Genomic DNA, 20,306 nt, shown 5'->3' on the forward strand with positions numbered 1-20,306 from the left:
AACATCACAAGTGCTCATAAAGTTGTGCCAGGGGACTTGCAATGACCTTGGCCAATTCCTTTAGAACTCTAGGGTGGAGATCATCCGGGCCGGCTGACTTGAATATGTCCAACCCCTCCAGAAGCTCCCTAACTAAATCCTCACTAACCCATGGCCCAGGTGTGCCTCCCCCGGCAATTACTTATGGTAATTGAAACACTTCACACCAAGAAGAGTACTGAAATGTTACCAAGTTATGAGAGCGGAAGATAAAATGCCCAAAACATTTGTACATGAGTAACTTTAGATGTGCTCTTGTTACATTCTTTTCCTCATGAAAACAAGTGATGCGTTAACATTTCTTTTCTATTTTAGACATCTGTTGTATTTGACATCAAGCTGAAAGGAGACTTTGATGGGTCAGTTACTCTTCATCAGTTTGTACTTCCACCTCGATCAATTCAACCCTATCAGATCCCTGTGGCAGGTAAAGCTACCATGTGGTACTTTTGATTAGGTGGAGGGTAAGGTGTTTATCTGGATCTTGTCCCCATAATCACATGGGCACATCAGTCTTTGGTATAGTTTGCCACCTGGTAAATTACAGAAGTGTTACTATCCCTATTTCATAGATTGCAGGTGGGTAGAAGTAATGCACAAGGATGAAGTTACTTGCCCAGGGTTACAGAAGTCCATTGCAAACCCCGTGTCTCTTAAATTTGAGCGTCCTGCCCACTGGGACCATCTTTCCTCTCCTCCTGTGCATTTCGTCAGAGTTTAAAGAGAAGTATATAGACAGTATATAGAGTATATAGACAGATACTTATTTGTTTCTCTCAACACCCTTGAGATTTGAAGTCCTCAAGTGTATGTGTGAAAATTGTATGCCTAGGTCCAGTGGGCTCTTGGTTCATAAGTAACTCCTTGTTCCTTTAAAAGTGTGGCTCCTCCTGTCTCTTCTGATTCACGGCCACATGCTCTGAAGCTTTGGAGCTATGGTGACGGAAATATAGAGCTCATCCAGAGGTACGAAGTGCAGCAACTCGAGGGCTTGCTGTGAACAAACTTCTAGTGCTAAAACCAGAACAGAAGAAGTATCATGGCCCCTTACACAAGCTAGAGGTGTTGCAGAAACTTCTGCTGTACCCCAGCTGAGAAATTTTGTGGGCTAAGCTATTCCTTCCAAGGCTAGATATAGCAGTATAGTACAGAGTAGCCAGAGTTATCTGAGAAGTAAGATATCTTTTGAAAGACCTTTTTAAAAGTCTACTCCTTCTGAAGTCACCTGGAAGTAGGTGCTGATGCTAGAAGGCATAACTCATGATCCTTTGTACATATTTAGGGTATAAGTAACTATTTAAGATTATAATAAAGTAACAGACAGACAGGGCTGTCAAACTTCAGAACACAAAAAACACTCCTCTGGGTTTTTTTGAAGAACTAATACATGTGTGCTTGTGTTTGTGCATGTATAATAGCCAGCAAAAAGAGAGAACCATCTTTATTATGCGTTACAAATCACAGCTTGTTAATTGGAGATGTGGAATGCTTATATTGAAATTAACCCATTGCTTAAGTGTTGCCAGAAATCTTAGTTGCATACTAGAAGTCGGAGATACAATTTCTGTTTAGCATGCATATAACCACCCATTTCTTTTTCAAAACTTCTTTTTAGCATTACCATCCAACTACAAGTAGAGCTGTCTACAACTGCATAGGCTGTAATTTCAGTTTTTCAGGATTTAGTGTATAGTACTCAGTACAGAATATTGTCAGAGAAATTAATCTGTTCTGGGGTTAGTTTTTCTTTCACATAATTTTTTTTTCTCTCCCATATACAGGTCCAGCTTCTGTGACTAGTCAGTCTCCTGTTCCCTGTAAACTCTGTATCCTTTAAAAAGCTTGGCGTCATTCTGTGGTAACTCCTTTATTTTTATTCATTTTCAACAATTAAGAGCATTTCTGATGCTTGCAATAAAACAAGTGGGAGATCAAGTATTGGTTATTAAAAGGAAGAACAAATATTTGTCAAGTATACCAAACACTTGGTTAGGGACTCATCATGAGGCAACTGCTATGTGGTAACTGAAAAGTAAACTTGACAGACTTGGCCCTGTTTCTTTTAGGACAGTGATCCTCAACCAGTGTGCGATGGCAACCTGGAGTATCTTGAGATTCTTTCAGGGATGCCCCAGGGTGACAACCAGTGTTAGCACTGCTAGGCATGCAAATGTCATTCACAAGGTTAAGCCCAGAGATTTCTAATAGGAATCAACAGTGTTAAAACTACTCTGACATGTTGTGGTCTGTCCAAGTTTTTTGCAACAGAAGAACTGCTCTATTACTTTTCTGTGGTCAGAGAACAAGTAAAAACAGCCTGCATCTTTTGATGGGGGAACTTGAGTCTAAATAAGATCAAGAACCACTGTTTTACAGTGTAAGAGCAGATAGACTGACAGCTGCTCCATGACAAAGCCCTTCCCTCTTTTTTTCATTCCTGTACTTTTGTTTGTCTGTCTACCTTGTACTGTTTCACTATATTGCAGTTTGCCTTTCTGGTGAATAATGGAGTTTAAGTGCAGTTCTACACTAAAACCACTTTGTAACAAATCTGTAGGTAACTGATACCTTGAACATTAATGCCAGACTCTGCTACTTTGGGAATGTAAGTAGTGGTAAAAAAGCTTATGAATACAACAGTGCCTATCATTGGTGTTGCAGAAGGCCTAGGAAAAGCCCTTTTGTAATGCATTAATTTAAAACATTACAGGGAAGTGAAGGAATCATCTTGTGACTGATCTATAGGGGAAGATGAACAAAAGGGACAGTGTTGAAGATCTGAGGTTGCTTTAGCTTAGTCATCAGACAGCCTGCAAGAGTTCTTTGTTTTTTCCAAGATAGATGGTGTGACTTTATAAACAGCTATTCCTGATACTAGAGATGGGCTGGTGGGTGTTTCAGTTAAGAATTTTCTTTAACATTAAGATTCCTCCTCCTGGATTGTCTTTCAGCCTGATATTATAATCAGTGCAAGTGAAGGTAAGCAAGGGGATCAAAAATAATCATCTCTATTGCTGTTAGTGTACAGTGTATAATGCAGAAACTTATGTTAGTTCTATTCCTGTTCTGTTCTTTTTATTCTTTTCCTAACACCTAGTCAAAAGAATGACTAATGGAATTATCCATTAAGATGACTAGCATCGAATATCATAGTAGTTGACATATAACTGGGTATAATCACATGCTTGTCACTTGAGTGAGGCTAGGGTATAGAAACATCTTTCCTCAAATGGTACCTATACAGAAAATTATAATGTGCATTTCATAGGCCAAGTCCAAACTTTAGTATGTAACTTGTTTGATACAGTGAGCTGGTTGTTTCTTGAATAAGACTTCTTGCTCTCAAATCCAGGTTATCTCTGGAATCTCCAGGTGAAACTTGAACCTGTTGTTAATCTCCTGCCAGATAAAGGAAAGCTGATGGATTTTCTTCTCCAGAGAAAGGAATGCAAAATGGTTATCCTTTCTGTGTGTTCTCAGAGTAAGTTTAATTGTCTCATTCTGAAAATTTAGGGCTAACTGCCCTGATTCATCATTTGCTTGGGGCAAACTTTGTTCCATAGAGCATTTCCTCTACAGCAGAACATGGGCAATTTCGAGATCTATGACAATGTAGGAAGCACTTCATAGAAGATACTAATATGGCTATTTCTATTCATTATGTGGAGTTTAGTCTCATGAATTCAAGAAGCAATCTGTGTGTGTGATCGATTCAGAATAGTGGTTTTTCAAGTTCTGGCATAAGAAACTTTTATTTCCAAAAATTTTTTCCCAAGAGAATGAATCAGTATTCTTGATCAGTCTCCTACAAGTAACAGACTATGTGCATGCTTAAATGAAGGAAATAGCTCTATCTTAGTAAAAAGTATTTGTATTCCAGTTATTCTACTTCTGTAGTCCAGATTTAGGATACCTGTGGATTAGGCAGTAGCTAAGAGCACTTTCTGAACTTGTGCTGAGTCTGTGCATTCTGCACGTAGTTCAACTCAGTTCAAGTGAATGGAACAAAACATTACTGGGTATATTCCAGCAGCTACAAAGGATCTATTGTAAATGTCAGGCACTTTTTCCCATGAATTAATAGCATCTTGTCTTTCAGTGTTAAGTGAACCAGAGAGGGGATCATTGACTGTGATCGCCACTGTTTTTGACAAACTTAACCATGAGTATAAGAAGTACTTAGAAGCAGAGCAAAATTATACCTTGGTAAGTAGTCTGTATCCACACTTTTAATGAGTTGCAGAAACACGATAACATTCCAAGAGAGCACCAGCATTTTACCCTTGTTCTCGTACACAATTTCCACTTGACAGTGCTTTAGCTCTTTTGCCATTATAGAGCTGTCAACAATTCTGATTATTCACTTTTGACTTTTCCAAACTAATCACCACCTACCTGTCTTTTAAGTTGTACCTAGGCTAAATATGTTTGAATTTAACATCCAGCTTTCCATGTAAACAATGTATGTGAATACAAAACACTATTCTGTTGAAGGTAAATTGGAGAGTTTGAATAGAACTAGGCCCTACCTATAATAAACTTACTGAATAAAATCAAATTTGTTTTCTTAAGTTTTATCCTACACGGCAGGAACACTGTAGTTGGGAAAAGAAAACAAAGCAAGTATTTAAATGTACAGCCATATAGTCCTGTTAACCTTAAAAGAGATGGTGAAACCCTACCTGCATAAAGGCACCTTACAAGTGTTTTTGTTTTAAGACTTGATTTGTCTTCATAGGCAGTGGAAGCAGGCCAAAGTCGAAGTAACCCCCTCCTGAAACGGCCAGTGCGTACCCAAGCAGTTATTGACCAATCAGACATGTACACACATGTTCTGTCAGTATTTACTGAAAAGAAGGTTAGTAAAGGAATTTGGTGAACTTGAGATACAAAATTAAGTGCCAAACAAGGAAACTCCATTAATGAAGAAGTCTTGGTAGACCTGTGCTGCTTCTGAATGGCAGTAACAAAATAAACTGTAGTGGGTAACTTAATCTAATGGGACTATACTAATTGAACACCAAAACTGCTTGTGAAAATATGGGAGAGAAAAACCAAGATTAGTGAGACTAAGTGATTTCTGCTTTGCTAGAAGTGAGGCACTAGTACTAATTATTTCATTAATCCACAAGTCACTACTGCAGGCTTTTGACTTTCTCCTCTTACTGCCTAGGAAGCACCTCACAAGTTCACTATAGCAGTCTTGATGGAATACATTCGTTCTCTTAACCAGGTCCAGATTGCAGTTCAGGTAAAGCACCTTCTAGTAATGTTGAGCAGTACTGCACGCTTGCTTACACTATGCTAGGCTACTACTTTCATTGAGAATCTTAGGAAAGCAGTAGGGATACTTCAGATTCCTGAAACCCTCCCCCCTAAAAGCAGCCAAGCTTTCAAAAAAAAAAAAAAATTGGAGGGGAAAACTCAGCAAGATTATCTTTCTCTGTCCATATGTTTGTATGGTCCAAAAGCTTGCTCTGGCACAGAGACAAAGGAGATTGTCTTCTATGGCTACCTGAAATTCCCTGCATCAGTGTTTGCAAGACTGCTTACAGTATTGCTTTAGAGGCTTCTGCTTGTGCAAGAGTACCATGTCATAACTTCCAGGTACAAAAACTAGCAGCCTCTATCTAGCTCTCTGGCTTGGCCGTCAGGTTAAACCAAACCCCTTGTTTATCCTGTGCCTGTAGTCTGTTACAGAGACAATTTGAGAACAGTAGGGACACTACTTGGACTCTGAAGGTGGTCATAATATAGTAAGAAACAAATTCGTACTGAAAACGTGAACTCAGTTTCATGCGCATTTCGGTCCTATTTGGTACTGTGGTTTTGAATACAGAATTTCTCAATCTGACTGAAGACTTGTGGCAATCTTAAAAAGTGTGACTCGATACCAAGTGAGTCTTGTTTCTTGCATTCACAGCATTATCTGTATGAGCTGGTCATCAAAACCCTTGTTCAGCACAACCTGTTTTACATGCTTCACCAGTTTCTGCAGTACCATGTGCTCAGTGACTCAAAGCCTTTGGTATGTAAGCTACAGACTCCACTTATTCTTTCAGTAGACCAGTTGTTCTTGACCATTTTAGATTTGAGGGGTACTTCCTAACTTTTGCAAACTGAGCAGCACCCCATTTTACAGTCTGTTACAATGCTCATCTCCTTGCAGAGGGGCCAGGCCCAGGTGAGCCTGCACTTATTTCCTCACACCCTGTGGCACCCCAGGGTGCCTTGACCCCCCTGTTAAGAATCACTGCATTGGACTAACAACTTCCAATTTAAGGTTAAAATGGTACTACTAGTATAACTGTTTTATTAATAGCAAGACTACTGCCGTTTCAGGCTTGTCTCCTGCTGTCTCTTGAGAGCATTTACCCCCCTGCACATCAGCTTTCTTTGGACATGTTAAAGGTGAGTCTGTAAGTACATTTGTTTTCTGTAGGTTACCCATTCACATAAGTTTAATAGATAAATGGGAAGTGCTTGACTTACTACATTTCTTTGAGACAAAATAATTTACATTTATGAAAACAGTTATGTTGTTTGACTTTTCCAGAGACTTTCTACAGCTAATGATGAAATAGTAGAAGTTCTGTTATCTAAGCACCAGGTACTGGCTGCATTGAGATTCATCAGAGGTATTGGAGGACATGACAGCATTTCAGCCCGCAAGTTCCTTGATGCAGCCAAACAGACAGAAGATAACATGCTTTTCTATACTATATTCAGGTTCTTTGAACAAAGAAATCAACGATTACGGGGGAATCCTAGCTTTACACCAGGTAAGGAGGGCCTCAAAGTCAAAGTGACCTTTTAAATATCTAAACAGTGTTTGTTTAAAAAAAGTAGTGGTGTGTGGGAAACCAGCTACTACTTTATTCTTCAGTTAGCAACATGGAGGTTGGATCTTTCTCTCAAGTGAGTTTTTAGTTATGTTCATGCCAGGCTTAGCCATAAGGGGGCTGGTAATAAGCAATGGTAGGGCTGTCAAGCTAGCAGCCCGAGGGATTAATAGCTGCCCTACAGGCTCCTTCTCCTTCCTTTAGCTGCTGCTTCCTTCTCACACCCAAGGGCAGCACAGCCTGCAGGATCCCTGCAGCCCGTATTGACCATTCAGGTATGGCCCCAACCACTCAAGCTGGACAGCCCTGGAATGTGCTTCTCAGCTGAAGAACAAAGTTTACTGAATGTGTCTTCAGTACACATCTTAAGAATCCACTTTTAGATAACTGCTACATTTATTATTTTTTCTCAGAAAGACAAGAGGCTACTATATTATGGCTTTAATTAAGTATACATTAATTGCTTTTTAACCCTTTAATTTTCTGGGTAATAACTCATCTTCCATGATGAAGGTTTACAGTTTACCAAAAACCCCCCTAAGATATTCTTCCTAAGATTGTCAAGTAATTTATCAAGGGCTACTATCTTTAGTACCTTAATTCCCTTTTTGTTGTGTGTTCATAGGAATCTGGAGAATGTTTGTTAATAATTTAACACCTTTCAGTAACAATCTAACATGTCCTTCAGTTTTATCTACATTAAAAGCATGACCTAATTAAAGAGGTGCCTTGTCCACAGGAGAAGATTTTTTGTTTTGTTTTTATGAAGTGGAAACCTGTATATACTTTCCTAGCATACCTATCGTCAAAATAGTTGGATAGGACTTTCAGGACTTTTATGCATCTCCTCCGTTGTAATTAAGTCTTTGAGATATTCAAAGCCAACATTATTGCTTACCTTCAAAACATGTACACATAACTTAACTATATTATATACTTGTAATGTAACAGGAGGGAGAGAAAGAGAGATCTGTAACTTGACTCAGTACAAAGCAAAATTGAAACACTGAGACCTGCTAGTAAGTAGCACTTAACATAATTTCTTCTTCTCTTTGCTTGTAGGAGAACATTGCGAAGAACATGTCAACTTCTTTAAGCAGGTTTTTGGGGAACAAGCTCTCATGAAGCCTCCAACTTTCTGAAGTAGATTACTGTTCACTTTGAAATGTACAAATTTAATTTATTGCATTTGTGTTGAATTTTGAACTACAAAATTGCTATTTTATAATAAAGTATATACACAATGTTTTGGCAATTGTTACTAAAATATTACAACCTCTTGAGTGATGGCTTTTCCCCCTTAAAAATAGAGCCAAAAATTGCATTGACTTGCATTTAAAAGTTGTGTCAGTGGTTTGGCAGTCCATTCTCATACACACATCACCAACGTGGAAAAAGCTATTCAACTTGTGATATAGCTGGCTTACAGTTCTTAAAGAAAAAGAAACCTCTTAAAAATAGTGTTTTAGGATCCTGTTAATGTATCTAGTTCTAGTAATACTGTTACATGAGCCACATGTAGCATTTCCTGAGTTTAAAAGCTGTATGTCCCAAGCTACAGTTGATGTTCTGTACTTGGATTGGTGCACAAGTCGAACTAGTGGTGATTACATCAGTGTGGTAGTCATAGAAATATTGCTGCAATTCAGTCTTAAGCCACAGTTCAGAACACCCACTGAACACTTTGTTAAAAAGACTAGAAGTAGAGGAGTCTCTCTCGTTCTGTACCTTTGTATCTTTCTTGTGCAGCTTGAGTTTTAGCTTTATTTGCAGGTGGGCCTGAATAAAAGAAAAAAAAAAGCCATGTGTTAGATATCTTCAGCAATGAGGCAGCCACCATTTGCTATTTAAAAAGAAAAGCCTAGAAAGATGTCTATTGTTCAGGTAAAGAAATGAAGCTGTAGAACACCATGAGTAGATTTGAGATTTTTTTTTGCCAAAAAAGTGGGTAGTTGGGGTGCAGGAGCTCTCTTTAAAAATACCTAGGAATAGATACTAGTTAACTGTGGGTATGTTTGAGAACTATGGTGGAGCTATACTTGTCAGGGCTTAACCAAGTTAGCAAAGCCCACATCTTGTACTAACCAGAGTATTTACTCTTCTTTTCAAGCCTGCACTGAGCTCTATGCTACAACGGTGTTAACAGTACCTGAACTGGCTAATTCAGGCCTCCAAGCGTACTGTGAATGAAGCTGTCCCAAAACGCCATGTCCTAGAAGGATTAAATTTATCTAGTAATATACAAATACACTAATTGTTATTACTATTACCTCCATAGCTAATTAAGTGGGTATTCTCTACTTTCACTCAAGCTAGAATTCATCCACATTATAATAAAGATGTCGGGGTGGGGGGGGGGAAATGGAGTGTCACCTAAGCACTTAAATGGTGGGATGAAAAAACTGGAAGGCTAATTTGAAACAGACTCCAAGCACCCTGGTATAGAAAACCATAGGTCTTCTCTCTCCCTATTCCTCCAACAGATGACCAAGTCTTTGACAAGGCATCCAGATAACAATCAAAGTAGGAGCTGATGGTTTTTGGCAGGTGTACCATAAGCTAGCTCTATACCTTGAGTGCTATTCTGATCCCTTTTTCTGTCCTGATGAGCTGCTCTGCTTTCTGTTCCCTGCCTTACCTGCTGCATGCCCCTTCTAGAAATCTGTTAATTACTCTGTATCAGGTAATCCATACTCAACTGAAAGGACAATCTATGTGACAGAGTTTAGACAGTTCTACTGTCAACATATCTATCTGTAATATTATCTTCTTGCTGAATAAAAGGGATTCATAATTCCAGGACAAACTAATCTTATCTTTAAGATGTATTTACCAGTGAAATGTGTTCTTACCTATGTAACTAAGCAGAACAGGAAGAAATATTAATCCATGGCTTGCTCCAAGCAGCACCATGGCTAAATACATCCTGAAGTAGAATATCTGAAAAATCTGGGATTTTGAGAAGGCCAATACGACAATTCCTCCAAATTTTGTCAGAGTGATACCGCTGAAAACCTGGTCAGAGAGATTGAATTAAAAGTATTTGCCAACAACACATCAGGATTTCATGCAACTCAATAGCAAAATAGCGAGTAAGATAAAGTATCCCTTTCTACAAATTTAGATACTGATCTATATTTCTTGGAAGTGGTGCTATCCATTACCACACAAAGCAAGGTTAAATCTAAGAATTCTACAGGGGAAGGGAAAGGGGATATAAACAACAATGTGCAACAAGACATGGTAGTGAGTAATCAAAAAAAAAAAAAGAAGTGAGATCAGAAAAGTTTATTTTTGGTCTTGCTTTTTGAAGGATCATTACTGTAGCATTTCTTCCTTCCCCCTCACGAATTACTTTGTTCCTCTACCAAGAGACATTGCAAAAAGTAATTTATTACTTTTCTGTAGAAGTCTTCCTATAGCCTCTTCCTCTTGCAATGTGCTATGGCATAGTGATAACAGTTAAATGGCCACTTAAAGCCATGCCATGGCCACTCAATTTTGAAATGTCACCCATAGATACATCACCTGCTCGAACTAGATTATTACCTCTAGAGGTTCCTGCTTTCATTCAGGGTGCATTGTTAGGAAAAAGCTCCCCTGTAGCATTTACTTTAGCATGCATTATACTGATATCATGGGTTAACTACAAACTGCGGTACGGTTCTGCTTTATGCCTTCCCTAAAGACTTAACCCAGAATCTGATAAACTTCAGACTGTTTTAAATTGGGAAGACAGTGGTTTTTGTTTTAAACAAAGCCACTACAGTCAAAACAACTGAATCTCAAAGTTGGACTTCTCAGTCATCTCAAGACTCACGGGTGACTTCCCTATTTGCTGGGAGACTGTCACCCTCTATCGAGGAACGCTACTGTAACAAATGTCTCCTTTGTAAGAACAGGTTAACTACTGCAAGATGACACTCATGAGAGGTAAAAACAGACAAAAAATCCCAGCCATACAACTAAGTATATGTTAAAACTACTTACAGTTTAAATGACTTTTCATGGAAGCACTACAAAAACTTTACTTAGTCATTTTATCCGTGCAACATATTCCCACAGACAAACAGATACTTACAGAACTGCCCATACAGGACAGGGCTTCTTCAGCACGCTCTACTCTGCTACTCTTTGTACTGATGGTGAATGCCCTTGTCACATGACTGCAGAACTCCACTGCAATACCACAGCTCTGAAGTACAAACACATCTACTTTAGTGCTCAAACTAATCATGTTAGGACCCACAACCAGCAAAGTAGTAATAAAAATTATTTCCCAAGAAAACTTCCAAAACAAGCAGTCAAAATAACATTTTTTAAAATCTGGGAATCATCAATTTCCAAGCAATATTTGAGAAAGTTGCAATAACTACCAGCACAGAGCCTGCCCACTTATGCAACAAATTCTGTCTAAAAATAGCTGACCTCAGTAAGGGTGATCTGCCAGATGGAGTCTGATTTGAATACCATGCACCCATCTACTGATTGAAAACCAGGCAATTCACTTTTTGCACATGAAGAGGGCATCCATCCATAAATTACATTATCCACAATACATTATGAAAAAAATAAATTCAAATGCTGATTGGTTGCCTCTGAACAGAAAGAATAGCTTAGTCTTACTCCTGACCAGCACCATTTCTTAAAGAAATGTTACTTGGGTCTTTTTCACTAATCTCCTTCACCTATACATTTATTCTGCTCCATCAGCAGCATCTTGAACTTTTGTATTAGGGAAAGAGAAATACAGAGCATCAGAAAGTGAGCTGTGTTTAGACTTCATGGTAGACTGGTTCTCACCTGCCAATAAAGGAACAGAAGCCAGAAAGGATCTAAATCAATGCTTTGCCAAAGTTCGCTGCCTTTTCACAAGATGCCTGCACTCTACTATTAAAAAGGGTCAGCTAACTCCAAAACAGCTTGTAACAAAGTGACAAGGATAAACAAAACTGGAGCTTAAAAATACTGCTGCTGTGGTTTGCCCGGCTTTTGGAGTTCTCATACCTATATTAGGTTTTTCCTTTTTCTCCCACCACTGAAATACAGTAAGGAGTAGGAGCTTTTCTCTGTCTCTAGCTGTATGCCAATATGATTTTAAATCATCATATCATCCAGACCAGCAGTTATGCTGTCCAAAGTGCATAGAAGTCTACTCTGCAGACATCAGGTGGGTGAAACCTTATCACAGAATGAATAAGGCGGCAAGATAAATACTACAACAAGAACAACAACTACTGATCCATAACCTCAATACCTTGTACCTCCTGGCATTCTGTAACTAATTTAAGATTTCAGGAAATACTCTGAACCCTTTTGCATTGGGAGGAGTAAAGCCCCTTTTTTAAACAAAAAAAAAAAAAAAGCCACCAAACAAGTGGTTACAAAGCAATGCACAGGCTGCTGACAGAATGGAGGGGGGAGAATGAACAAACAAACAAGCCTATGTGCTTTACCAGAAAGCACATAGTTCAACCTGGTTCATCTGTACAGATGGAGCACTTTATCAGGGGTTTTTGGTGCTTTTATCTAATAGCTGACTGGATCAGCTATTAGATAAAAGTGCCAACCCCCTCCCCCAAAGTGCCCAATCTATACAGACGTTGGGCAAGCCAGATCCAACGAATGTGCTGCCTCTTCTGAGCATGCACTGCATTTGGCATGGGGGCACGTGAAGTTTGAAGTAGAGCATTATTTGGGGTTTGTCTATAAGCAGCCACACAGTTGGGGAAAAAAAAAAAGTAAGTCTTACCATGACAAGGTTGACAAGTGAAACAGCATTCAAGCTGATGCCCCAAAGCCACATCACTCCAAACATATTGGCTATTATCATAGCAATAGTAATGGATACCACTACAGCAGCCCATACTTCAAAGCCGAGCAGCACAGTTGTCACCAAGAATATTGATGCCAAGGACAGGCTGAGGTTAAATATAGTGTCATCCACAATTGTCAGATACTGCTCATAAAAGACATAAAACACACTGTGGAAAGAACAAAGGTGATGGTTAATTAGCTGGTTTGGCTATTATCATTTTGCCATGACAGCCATGACCTTGGTGACAGAAGTGCTCAGGTTACTGAGGTTTAGACAAAACCCTATTTTCCCCCTGACTTAACAGGGAAGTACAAGAGGAACTACAATTTAAAAAACAGAACTTTGTTTTCTGAACTTACCTTTGATTTCTCAAACATAAGAAATGGACTAAATATTGGAAACAATACTAAATAAGAATAATTTTTGCAATCCTAAAAAGTCTTCGAAGAAATAAACAGAATAAAAGTTTGCTGTAAAATAATTAAATTTAATGTAACTTGTCAGATGTTGGGAGGAAGAGCACTCCTATCTGGGCATTATAAAAAAAAGTGTGTGGTTTTAGAACAAGGAAGATTGGGGGGGTGGGGACCTCAGAGGGTTATGGTCAGATAGTGGACAGAACCACCAAACAAGCATTTAGAGCACTGAATTATCCAAATGCTTCAACAACGGTATAGGTAGACAAGGTTCTCTGGGTAAAACGTGCTAACTCAATAGTAGGAAAAAATGTTCTTTGCAAGCTATCAACAATGGTATTACATCCAACAGGCTGGAAAGAGAATAAACAGCAGTATCTAAAAGATAATCTTAAAGACCACACAGCTTTCCAGAACAGTTAGGCCTCTACAGACTGAGACAGGAAGATAGGAGGAAGAGGACATACAGTTTAGACAGATATTACTTGGTCAGCTGCCTGCTCTCTTTTATACCAATAGAGAATTAGCAAAAGCACTTGTAGTACCAGACAGAGGCAGCTTTCTTGATTTAAAAATCAAAGCACCAGTCAGTTCCCCACTTCCTTCTGCTAAACGATGCAAGTGCACTTATTTCTAAGTCTTTGTGCTGCAGTCAAAATTTCAGTCCAAGGAAAGGCAGTATGAATAAGACAAACATTCCCAATGAACACAAATCTTTTTCTGTACCTAAATCAATAAAACTTAGCAAGTTACTCCACATATTCCAAGCAGGAAAATTGCTACATACCTGTAAGGGAACACACGGTAATTCTTTTCTTTGATACCCATGGTTTCAGTAATGTTATTTGCTATAATCCGTGCTTTCTTTGTGGCATCGATGAAGTCGGCTGAAGTTTTTAGCACAGTGTGGTAAGTCATAAAATAGGTAGCTCCAACCTCAGAGTTGTTGTTTATAAAGTTGACAGCAGAACTATATGCAGCATGTCCTCTGTAAAGAAAGCAAATATTACTTCATGGATCAGCCACCATTATCTGCATCTCAGGAGTCAGAATTTGTCTATGCAATATAACAGCATTCAAGTACCTGCTAACTCCTTTAATACAAACCAAGATTTCTATTCACATTACTGTCCAAACATAACAGCAGACAACTCCTATAGTTTAGACTACAATGTGCACCTCAGAAGAAAGGCCATTCCTTAAAAAAAAGTTAGGCCAAAAGTAAAACAGATTCTCAACAAACTGAAAAAAAATTGGTTTATTAAAGTTGACAGAATTACATTTATCTTCTCCCAAAGCTGTGGGTCACAGTTGCTGCAAAAGAATTTGCTGTTCTGAAATGGTTTGTGTTTTAAGACATTTTCCAAATAATAATAATAAAAAAAAGTAAGAGGGCCCTGAGTTGTTGCAGTAAGTGCATATTTACAAAGTACAAACAAACATCCTATTTCACCTGCTAACTTTCAACATAAATTAAAATCAGATTACAGGCATTTACCCTTTGCCACATTTAGGATTAGGATTATCAGACAGAAACATCGGCAGAAATTTCATGAAGTCTTCACCCTGTGGCCTCTGCTTGCCCTCTGGAGTCAGTGAACGACAACGAACACAAGATGGATCAACAACTGAATGAAAGGGGGGGAAAAAAAAAAAACAACAAAAAACTTCATGAGCCACAAAGCCACTCTACAATGTACAGAGCAGTGAATCCCCTCTAAGTAGGGGCCCAGAAGCTCATCCAATCCAGAAAAATCTCCAACAAAAATCTGATTTATTAAACTACTGAAACATTACGTTAAAAGTTGGTTTTTTTCAAAGTTACTTGAAACAAACACACTGACGAGTCAAATCCTGAAATTTTGCACTGAAAAAGGACTAGAATATACCATTAGACCACTGCTTTGTCTTTGATGTTGCAAATGGCAAGACTGATTCCAAGACTAGCAGTGGTACTGCCCACTGTGTTCTGCATTCAGTACCGGACAGATCCTACTGTACAGGGCACAATTCATCCCACTGATGCAGTATTCAAGACAGGATGAGGGCAATAAACAATTTTTAAAAGGGAATGGATTTCATTATACAGAACTTAAAAGGATCAAATAAGCCAATAATCCAATTGGCTATTTTTGGAACAGTGAGGTATAGCCTTTATGTTAGCTACTTTCCTTCCCCCACCAAAAAAAGACTCTTCAAAGACAGTAGCATTTTAACTTAAATAGAGCGTTGCATTTACATTTACTCTTCCTGAAGCGGCGAATCTCAGAACAGGAAAATGATTCAAAAAGGTACAACATCACCAATTAAGAAGTTATGCAAAGCAGGTGGAATGCTACAACAGTAGCAAAGCAAGATACAGCTCTTAGATACAAGTTAGCCCTTACTTGGAAAAACAATGTTTGAACAACTTTTGTAAATATGGCTAAGATAATCATATTGATACATGGAAGAGAAAAAACAGGTGTTACCCGAAGCATTGCAAAACTGGCCAGAAGTGTTGTAGAGTCTGCAGCAGGACGACTGTGGCTTAACCCAGTCAAAATAATCATCAAGCCAGGAGGAGGGAGCATAACCTATTCTTGTGCTGAAAAAGGACAAAAATTAAAAACTGATGTTAGGAACACAAATTGAATTTAGGTATTTCCCCAGCAGTAAACACTCAAGATTTCCCAGCTGTGACATTTGCAATGCGGGCCAATTAGTCTAGCCAGTTCCTGGCATACTTCCTCTGGGCTCAGTCTCAGCCCTTCCTCCTCTTCCACCAGCTTCTCATCTGAGGTTAGCCTTCTGCCTCTCCACTGACTCCTCATTTCAGTCTCAATGCCTCACCAGTCCTGATCTGTCCCTTCCCCACCACCCCACAAACATAGCCTATCCTACCTCAGGTCTGACTTATCTCCACATTTTGAAACTGATTTCTCTTCCATGAAGCTTGGGCACCAACAAGTTAAATTCTTAAATGTTTAAGTGGCAACACTAAGAATTCTGAGCTAAAATTTGACTCTCAGATTCATTTTGGACATTTTATTTTAAATCTCTTACACCACACTGATTTCCTCCCCATCATTATGGGATGAAGGCCCTACGTTTCTCAAAGTGATTATTTTTTAAAACTCATCCCTGCCTCCACAGCATGCCAAAAATATTTTCCTTTAATCTTGTTCTGAGAAACAGCTGAACCATTTTTGCAGCAACTTTCCAAACTAATTCAGTAAAATGCAGACTAACAACATGGAAAGATCCAGCCTGAGTATTTAGCAAGGTATTAAGCAATTAAAATAGGACCCTAGGCTATGAAGTGTTGGGCAACCTTAATTATAATATTATTCTAGTGATTTGCATGGGAAAAATGCACTTACTAGCTGTCAATCTCTGCTGAAGTAAAGATTTGTTGAACAAGTGAATTGTTATTACATCCCATTCCACCACACACCATATTCTGTCCTTCTAAAGAGGTATAGTTATGTCCTTCTTCTAGCACAAAATACACAGGAGGACCTGCATGCAGGTATTTGCTCAGATGGTTGAAATAATCTATTACATAGGAGTCCTAAAAAAGAAAGAGAAAAAATGAAGTTAACCCTAAAACAACTCAACCAATGTTCATCATCCCTACTGCATAAATGCCAAAGGAAGGAAACATTAATATTTGCTAACAAGTCTGGTCAGGTATGGGTGACAAATGTCTAATGCTAGGGAAATTAAATGCAATCATTTCCCTTCAAAAAGGGGGCGGGGATGTGGAAAGAACAAGCCTCCAAAAAACTTACATGTGGCATTGAAAGAGTCTGATCCAAACCAATCTCTACTTTGTGGACAACTGCTAGACTGAATGACAGAATACCCACAAACAAGGATATCTGGAAGAAAAAGAAAAAAGTTTGAGACATAAAAGCTTTAAAAAAAAGCTATTAGAGTTCTACACAGTTACTCTTTTTGGAAATTCTCCATTTTCTTTACGATGCAGTGAACATCCAGAATAAATATGTAATGTTAGCTTCACATAGTAATGGCAAATAGTAAGAAGAACTACTTTCAGCCCAAGATAAAAGTAGTCAAAGCTGAAATTTAATACAGTGTTTATTTAATATTAGCAACTCAATTCTGTCAGCAGTTTGGATACAATAAGTATAATCAGAGGGCTGGTCACTAGTAAATGAACTCAGAAAATAAAAGAAAGTCAGATGGAATCTTTCCACTGAGTGCAATAAAACTGGTCCAAATCCCAAATTCAAAAGCAAAACATTTACTTCCTTTGATTACTAAATATGCAGTCAAGACAATCTGAAAATAATTGTTGCATCTTAGTTACTTTAAGGACTTTTCTACTAGGTTAAATGCAGTTCTGAGATTCCTTGGAAGATAAACATTTTGTTCAAACAGATTTTTTGGCCACTATAAATAAAAGTGTACATACCACAATTGGTCGCATCCAGTCCTTAAGCAGATATGGAGAATATACAGTTCTAAAGAACATAAACAAGATGCTTTCAGAATGCTGAACCCTACTCATGTCATCATCTCCTTTGATACAACACAGAATATCCAATCGATTTTTCTATAAAATAAAATACACATATGTTAGAGTCAAACGCAATTCTGCATAAACATATTAACACTCAGTATCAGCTGAAAGCTATAATGGACTCACCTCTTGACGTTTAACATCCAAACCCAGGAGACTTACAAAGCATGTGATTTGGAGAAGAAAATCTATGAACACAGCCATTCCAGCAAAGAGGGAGAAAGTGCGGACAGCTGGCATAGTAGACAAAGTTCCTGAAAGAAAAAAAGGATTTTGACACTAGCCTTGGTCCCAAGCCCCCAACGATATGCACAAAAATACAGAGAAGGCCTGATTCACCAGCCTGTTGGGGCCACTTTGCTGTGAAGCTATCCTACAGCCACAGAACTGGATTTTCCCAAGTAACTTAGGCAGCACATAGCTGCCTTGGCAATTCATGTGCTAACCCCTTACCAACCCAGGGACTCCAAAAGGACAAAGTGAGGCACAGTTGGCTCTCTCCTTGCAAAAGGGAATCATTCAGGTCTCTTTAATTCCAGGAGACCCGAATGCTCCTTTTATAAAATCACTGTCACTCTACACAAGAAAAGGCAAATTTAAACCAATCTCTGTGACCAAGATCCTATTCCAATACTGTAAACCTAGATGTAGTTAACTAGCAAGTAGCCATGGATTAATACTAATTCAGAATGATGTACCTATAACCATCCATTATCAGACTATGTTAAATATAAAAAGGCACTGTTAGGTTGACATAAGAAAGGAAAAGGCAATATTAGCTGGATGTGGGCATACTGTTGGCAGCACTGGGACGTCACAGTAAGGTCTTGTGGATGTATCTGAATAAAAGTAGAGACATCTGCTACTCCAGTGAAATGCTGCTAAAAATGCAAGGGCTACAGAATTATGCTAAATCCTGTGAAAGTTTTGGGATAAAGGTGAAAATTTCAGTCTTTTACAACTGAAGCTATTAGACCTTTTATAGCTTCTCTATACTATATTTGTGGCCAATCTCTCAACAAGGGCTGGATTGGGAGAGCATTCCATTTCTTAATCTTCTTTGCTTGTGTGAGCACGAGCATGTAACTTTGTCTTGTTGTACCACAGGCTTTCCTTATGCAAAGCAAGAATAAACCATATGTCAGTGTCAAATGGCTCAAATCCCTGCATGACTAAGTAAAACCAAACCTTTTTTGCAGTACAGTGAACATTTTCACTTGGCTGAACACAGCATACACAAAGCAAATGATTGTGAACAATACATACAGTAACTGGGATATTACAATTTCTGCAAATCTAAAGAGAGAATAGTTTACCTAAGAAAAATGCAACCGTCTCTGAAAAAGAGGAGAGAAATATACTAGGAGCCACGTCGCCCAGGATTCTACCAATCTGCTTATCCAGGGTTTCACCTTGGAGACGCTCATCTCTCTGTTTTTAGAAAGTGAAATTAATTGACAAGGTATTAAGAGACAAGTAGTGCAAAAAAGCTCTTCAAAAGTCTGAAACAAGAACAAAGAAGCCTTATCAAATGATTTACTTTAGTGTAGTAACAGGTCAGATCATGAGTCTTGGTGACAAACTCCTTATCCAAAGAATAGGCAAAAAACCATGAGGTTTCTCACAATACTCAGTCAGCGTGTTTCAACCTTAAGCAAGATAGTGTTAAAGTGCAATCCACCCTCTTTCAAAATATGATGTTTGCTGAGACTCCCAAAAAGATTGCCAGTTAGTTAGTTATTTATTATAGGTTTTGTTAAAAAAGGCCAACTAGAAATCACATTACCAACCAAATTTTAAGCTTGGGTCTTGTGCTCTGAATTATACAAACAGGCTCCAAAGAGTTTGTAGTCCAAGTCAGATGCAAACTCTACCAATATAATACAAACCCTGGAGTGGCAGTGAAAACTCTCACTGATAAAGCTGATTGGCCTAACAGTGATTATTAGGGCTGTCAAACAATTAAAAAATTGATTGCAATTAGTTGTGCGATTAAAGACATTGATCTCAATCATGATTTTAATCACACAGCTAAAAACTCAAAATTATCCAGGTGCATTGTATGGTGGGGGGGGGGGACGACATGTGTGCATGGGGGGAACTTGTGAAGGTGTGTGGGGCTTAGAGCCTGGGGCTGGAGCAGGATGCAGGGTACTATGCATCAGGAGTGAGGGGCAGCAGCATGGCTTGGGGGGGTGGAGGGGGCTGGAGAATGAGAGGCAGACACAGAGCGACTGTGAAGGGGAAGCGGCAGGGGGAGAAAGAAGGGTAGGGAAGGTGGGCAGATCGAGGCTCCCATGGTGAGGGAGGGAGTAGGGCAAGGGAGTGGGGTGAACGGGGCCCCAGGGCCAGGGTGGGTCATGCGACAGAGCCGTGGGAAACTTATCTGTAGGCGCTGGGGAGGGGGCGTGGCTCTCTGTCGCTGCATGCACCCTTGGGGGAGGCATGAGGGGCACATGCCCCCTGGAACTGTGCACAGGGCAAGGGAGTGTTGCCTGCTGCAGGCTGGTACTCTGTGCCCTGCTGTCTTTGCCCCAGGAGCCATGTGTCCCCTGCCTGCCCAGCAGCGGGAGGCACAACATGGCATCATACAGCTCCCAGAGCAAAGGCAGCAGGGTGCAGAGCCCTAGCCCACCTCTGTCCTGCACACAAATCTGGGGGGG

At 39.2% G+C, this 20,306-nt stretch overlaps 2 protein-coding genes and 1 long non-coding RNA gene across 4 annotated transcripts in view; 1 reads left to right on the forward strand and 2 right to left on the reverse strand.

Annotated features, from left to right (window-relative positions):
* LOC109318029 overlaps positions 1-6,013 on the reverse strand; it is a 25,183-nt gene extending 19,170 nt beyond the window's left edge. Inside the window, exon 1 of the long non-coding RNA XR_002103168.1 lies at positions 5,934-6,013. This is a non-coding gene — a long non-coding RNA (uncharacterized LOC109318029). The remainder of the gene's footprint in view (positions 1-5,933) is intronic.
* Positions 1-8,125, forward strand: part of CUNH18orf8 (chromosome unknown C18orf8 homolog) — a 28,220-nt gene extending 20,095 nt beyond the window's left edge. The window contains exons 10-20 of one of the 2 annotated variants that reach the window (XM_019547023.1): positions 355-466; positions 1,821-1,865; positions 2,965-3,018; positions 3,392-3,520; positions 4,139-4,245; positions 4,778-4,897; positions 5,213-5,290; positions 5,963-6,067; positions 6,382-6,450; positions 6,596-6,821; positions 7,944-8,125. In XM_019547023.1, coding sequence (XP_019402568.1) covers positions 355-466; positions 1,821-1,865; positions 2,965-3,018; positions 3,392-3,520; positions 4,139-4,245; positions 4,778-4,897; positions 5,213-5,290; positions 5,963-6,067; positions 6,382-6,450; positions 6,596-6,821; positions 7,944-8,023 — 1,125 coding nt within the window. In that variant the 3' untranslated portion in view covers positions 8,024-8,125. The remainder of the gene's footprint in view (positions 1-354; positions 467-1,820; positions 1,866-2,964; positions 3,019-3,391; positions 3,521-4,138; positions 4,246-4,777; positions 4,898-5,212; positions 5,291-5,962; positions 6,068-6,381; positions 6,451-6,595; positions 6,822-7,943) is intronic. The other variant, XM_019547032.1, reaches the window with a different exon arrangement.
* NPC1 (NPC intracellular cholesterol transporter 1) overlaps positions 8,045-20,306 on the reverse strand; it is a 38,828-nt gene continuing 26,566 nt past the window's right edge. Inside the window, exons 14-25 of the mRNA XM_019547011.1 lie at positions 18,960-19,074; positions 17,770-17,897; positions 17,536-17,676; positions 16,889-16,978; positions 16,478-16,668; positions 15,587-15,702; positions 14,614-14,743; positions 13,903-14,103; positions 12,634-12,865; positions 10,963-11,076; positions 9,734-9,896; positions 8,045-8,660 (exon numbers count right to left, since the gene is read on the reverse strand). Coding sequence (XP_019402556.1) covers positions 8,578-8,660; positions 9,734-9,896; positions 10,963-11,076; positions 12,634-12,865; positions 13,903-14,103; positions 14,614-14,743; positions 15,587-15,702; positions 16,478-16,668; positions 16,889-16,978; positions 17,536-17,676; positions 17,770-17,897; positions 18,960-19,074 — 1,704 coding nt within the window. The 3' untranslated portion in view covers positions 8,045-8,577. The remainder of the gene's footprint in view (positions 8,661-9,733; positions 9,897-10,962; positions 11,077-12,633; positions 12,866-13,902; positions 14,104-14,613; positions 14,744-15,586; positions 15,703-16,477; positions 16,669-16,888; positions 16,979-17,535; positions 17,677-17,769; positions 17,898-18,959; positions 19,075-20,306) is intronic.

Source organism: Crocodylus porosus, unplaced genomic scaffold (assembly GCF_001723895.1).
Source record: "Crocodylus porosus isolate Cpor-Errol unplaced genomic scaffold, CroPor_comp1, whole genome shotgun sequence".
In the NCBI taxonomy this organism is placed as follows: domain Eukaryota; kingdom Metazoa; phylum Chordata; order Crocodylia; family Crocodylidae; genus Crocodylus; species Crocodylus porosus.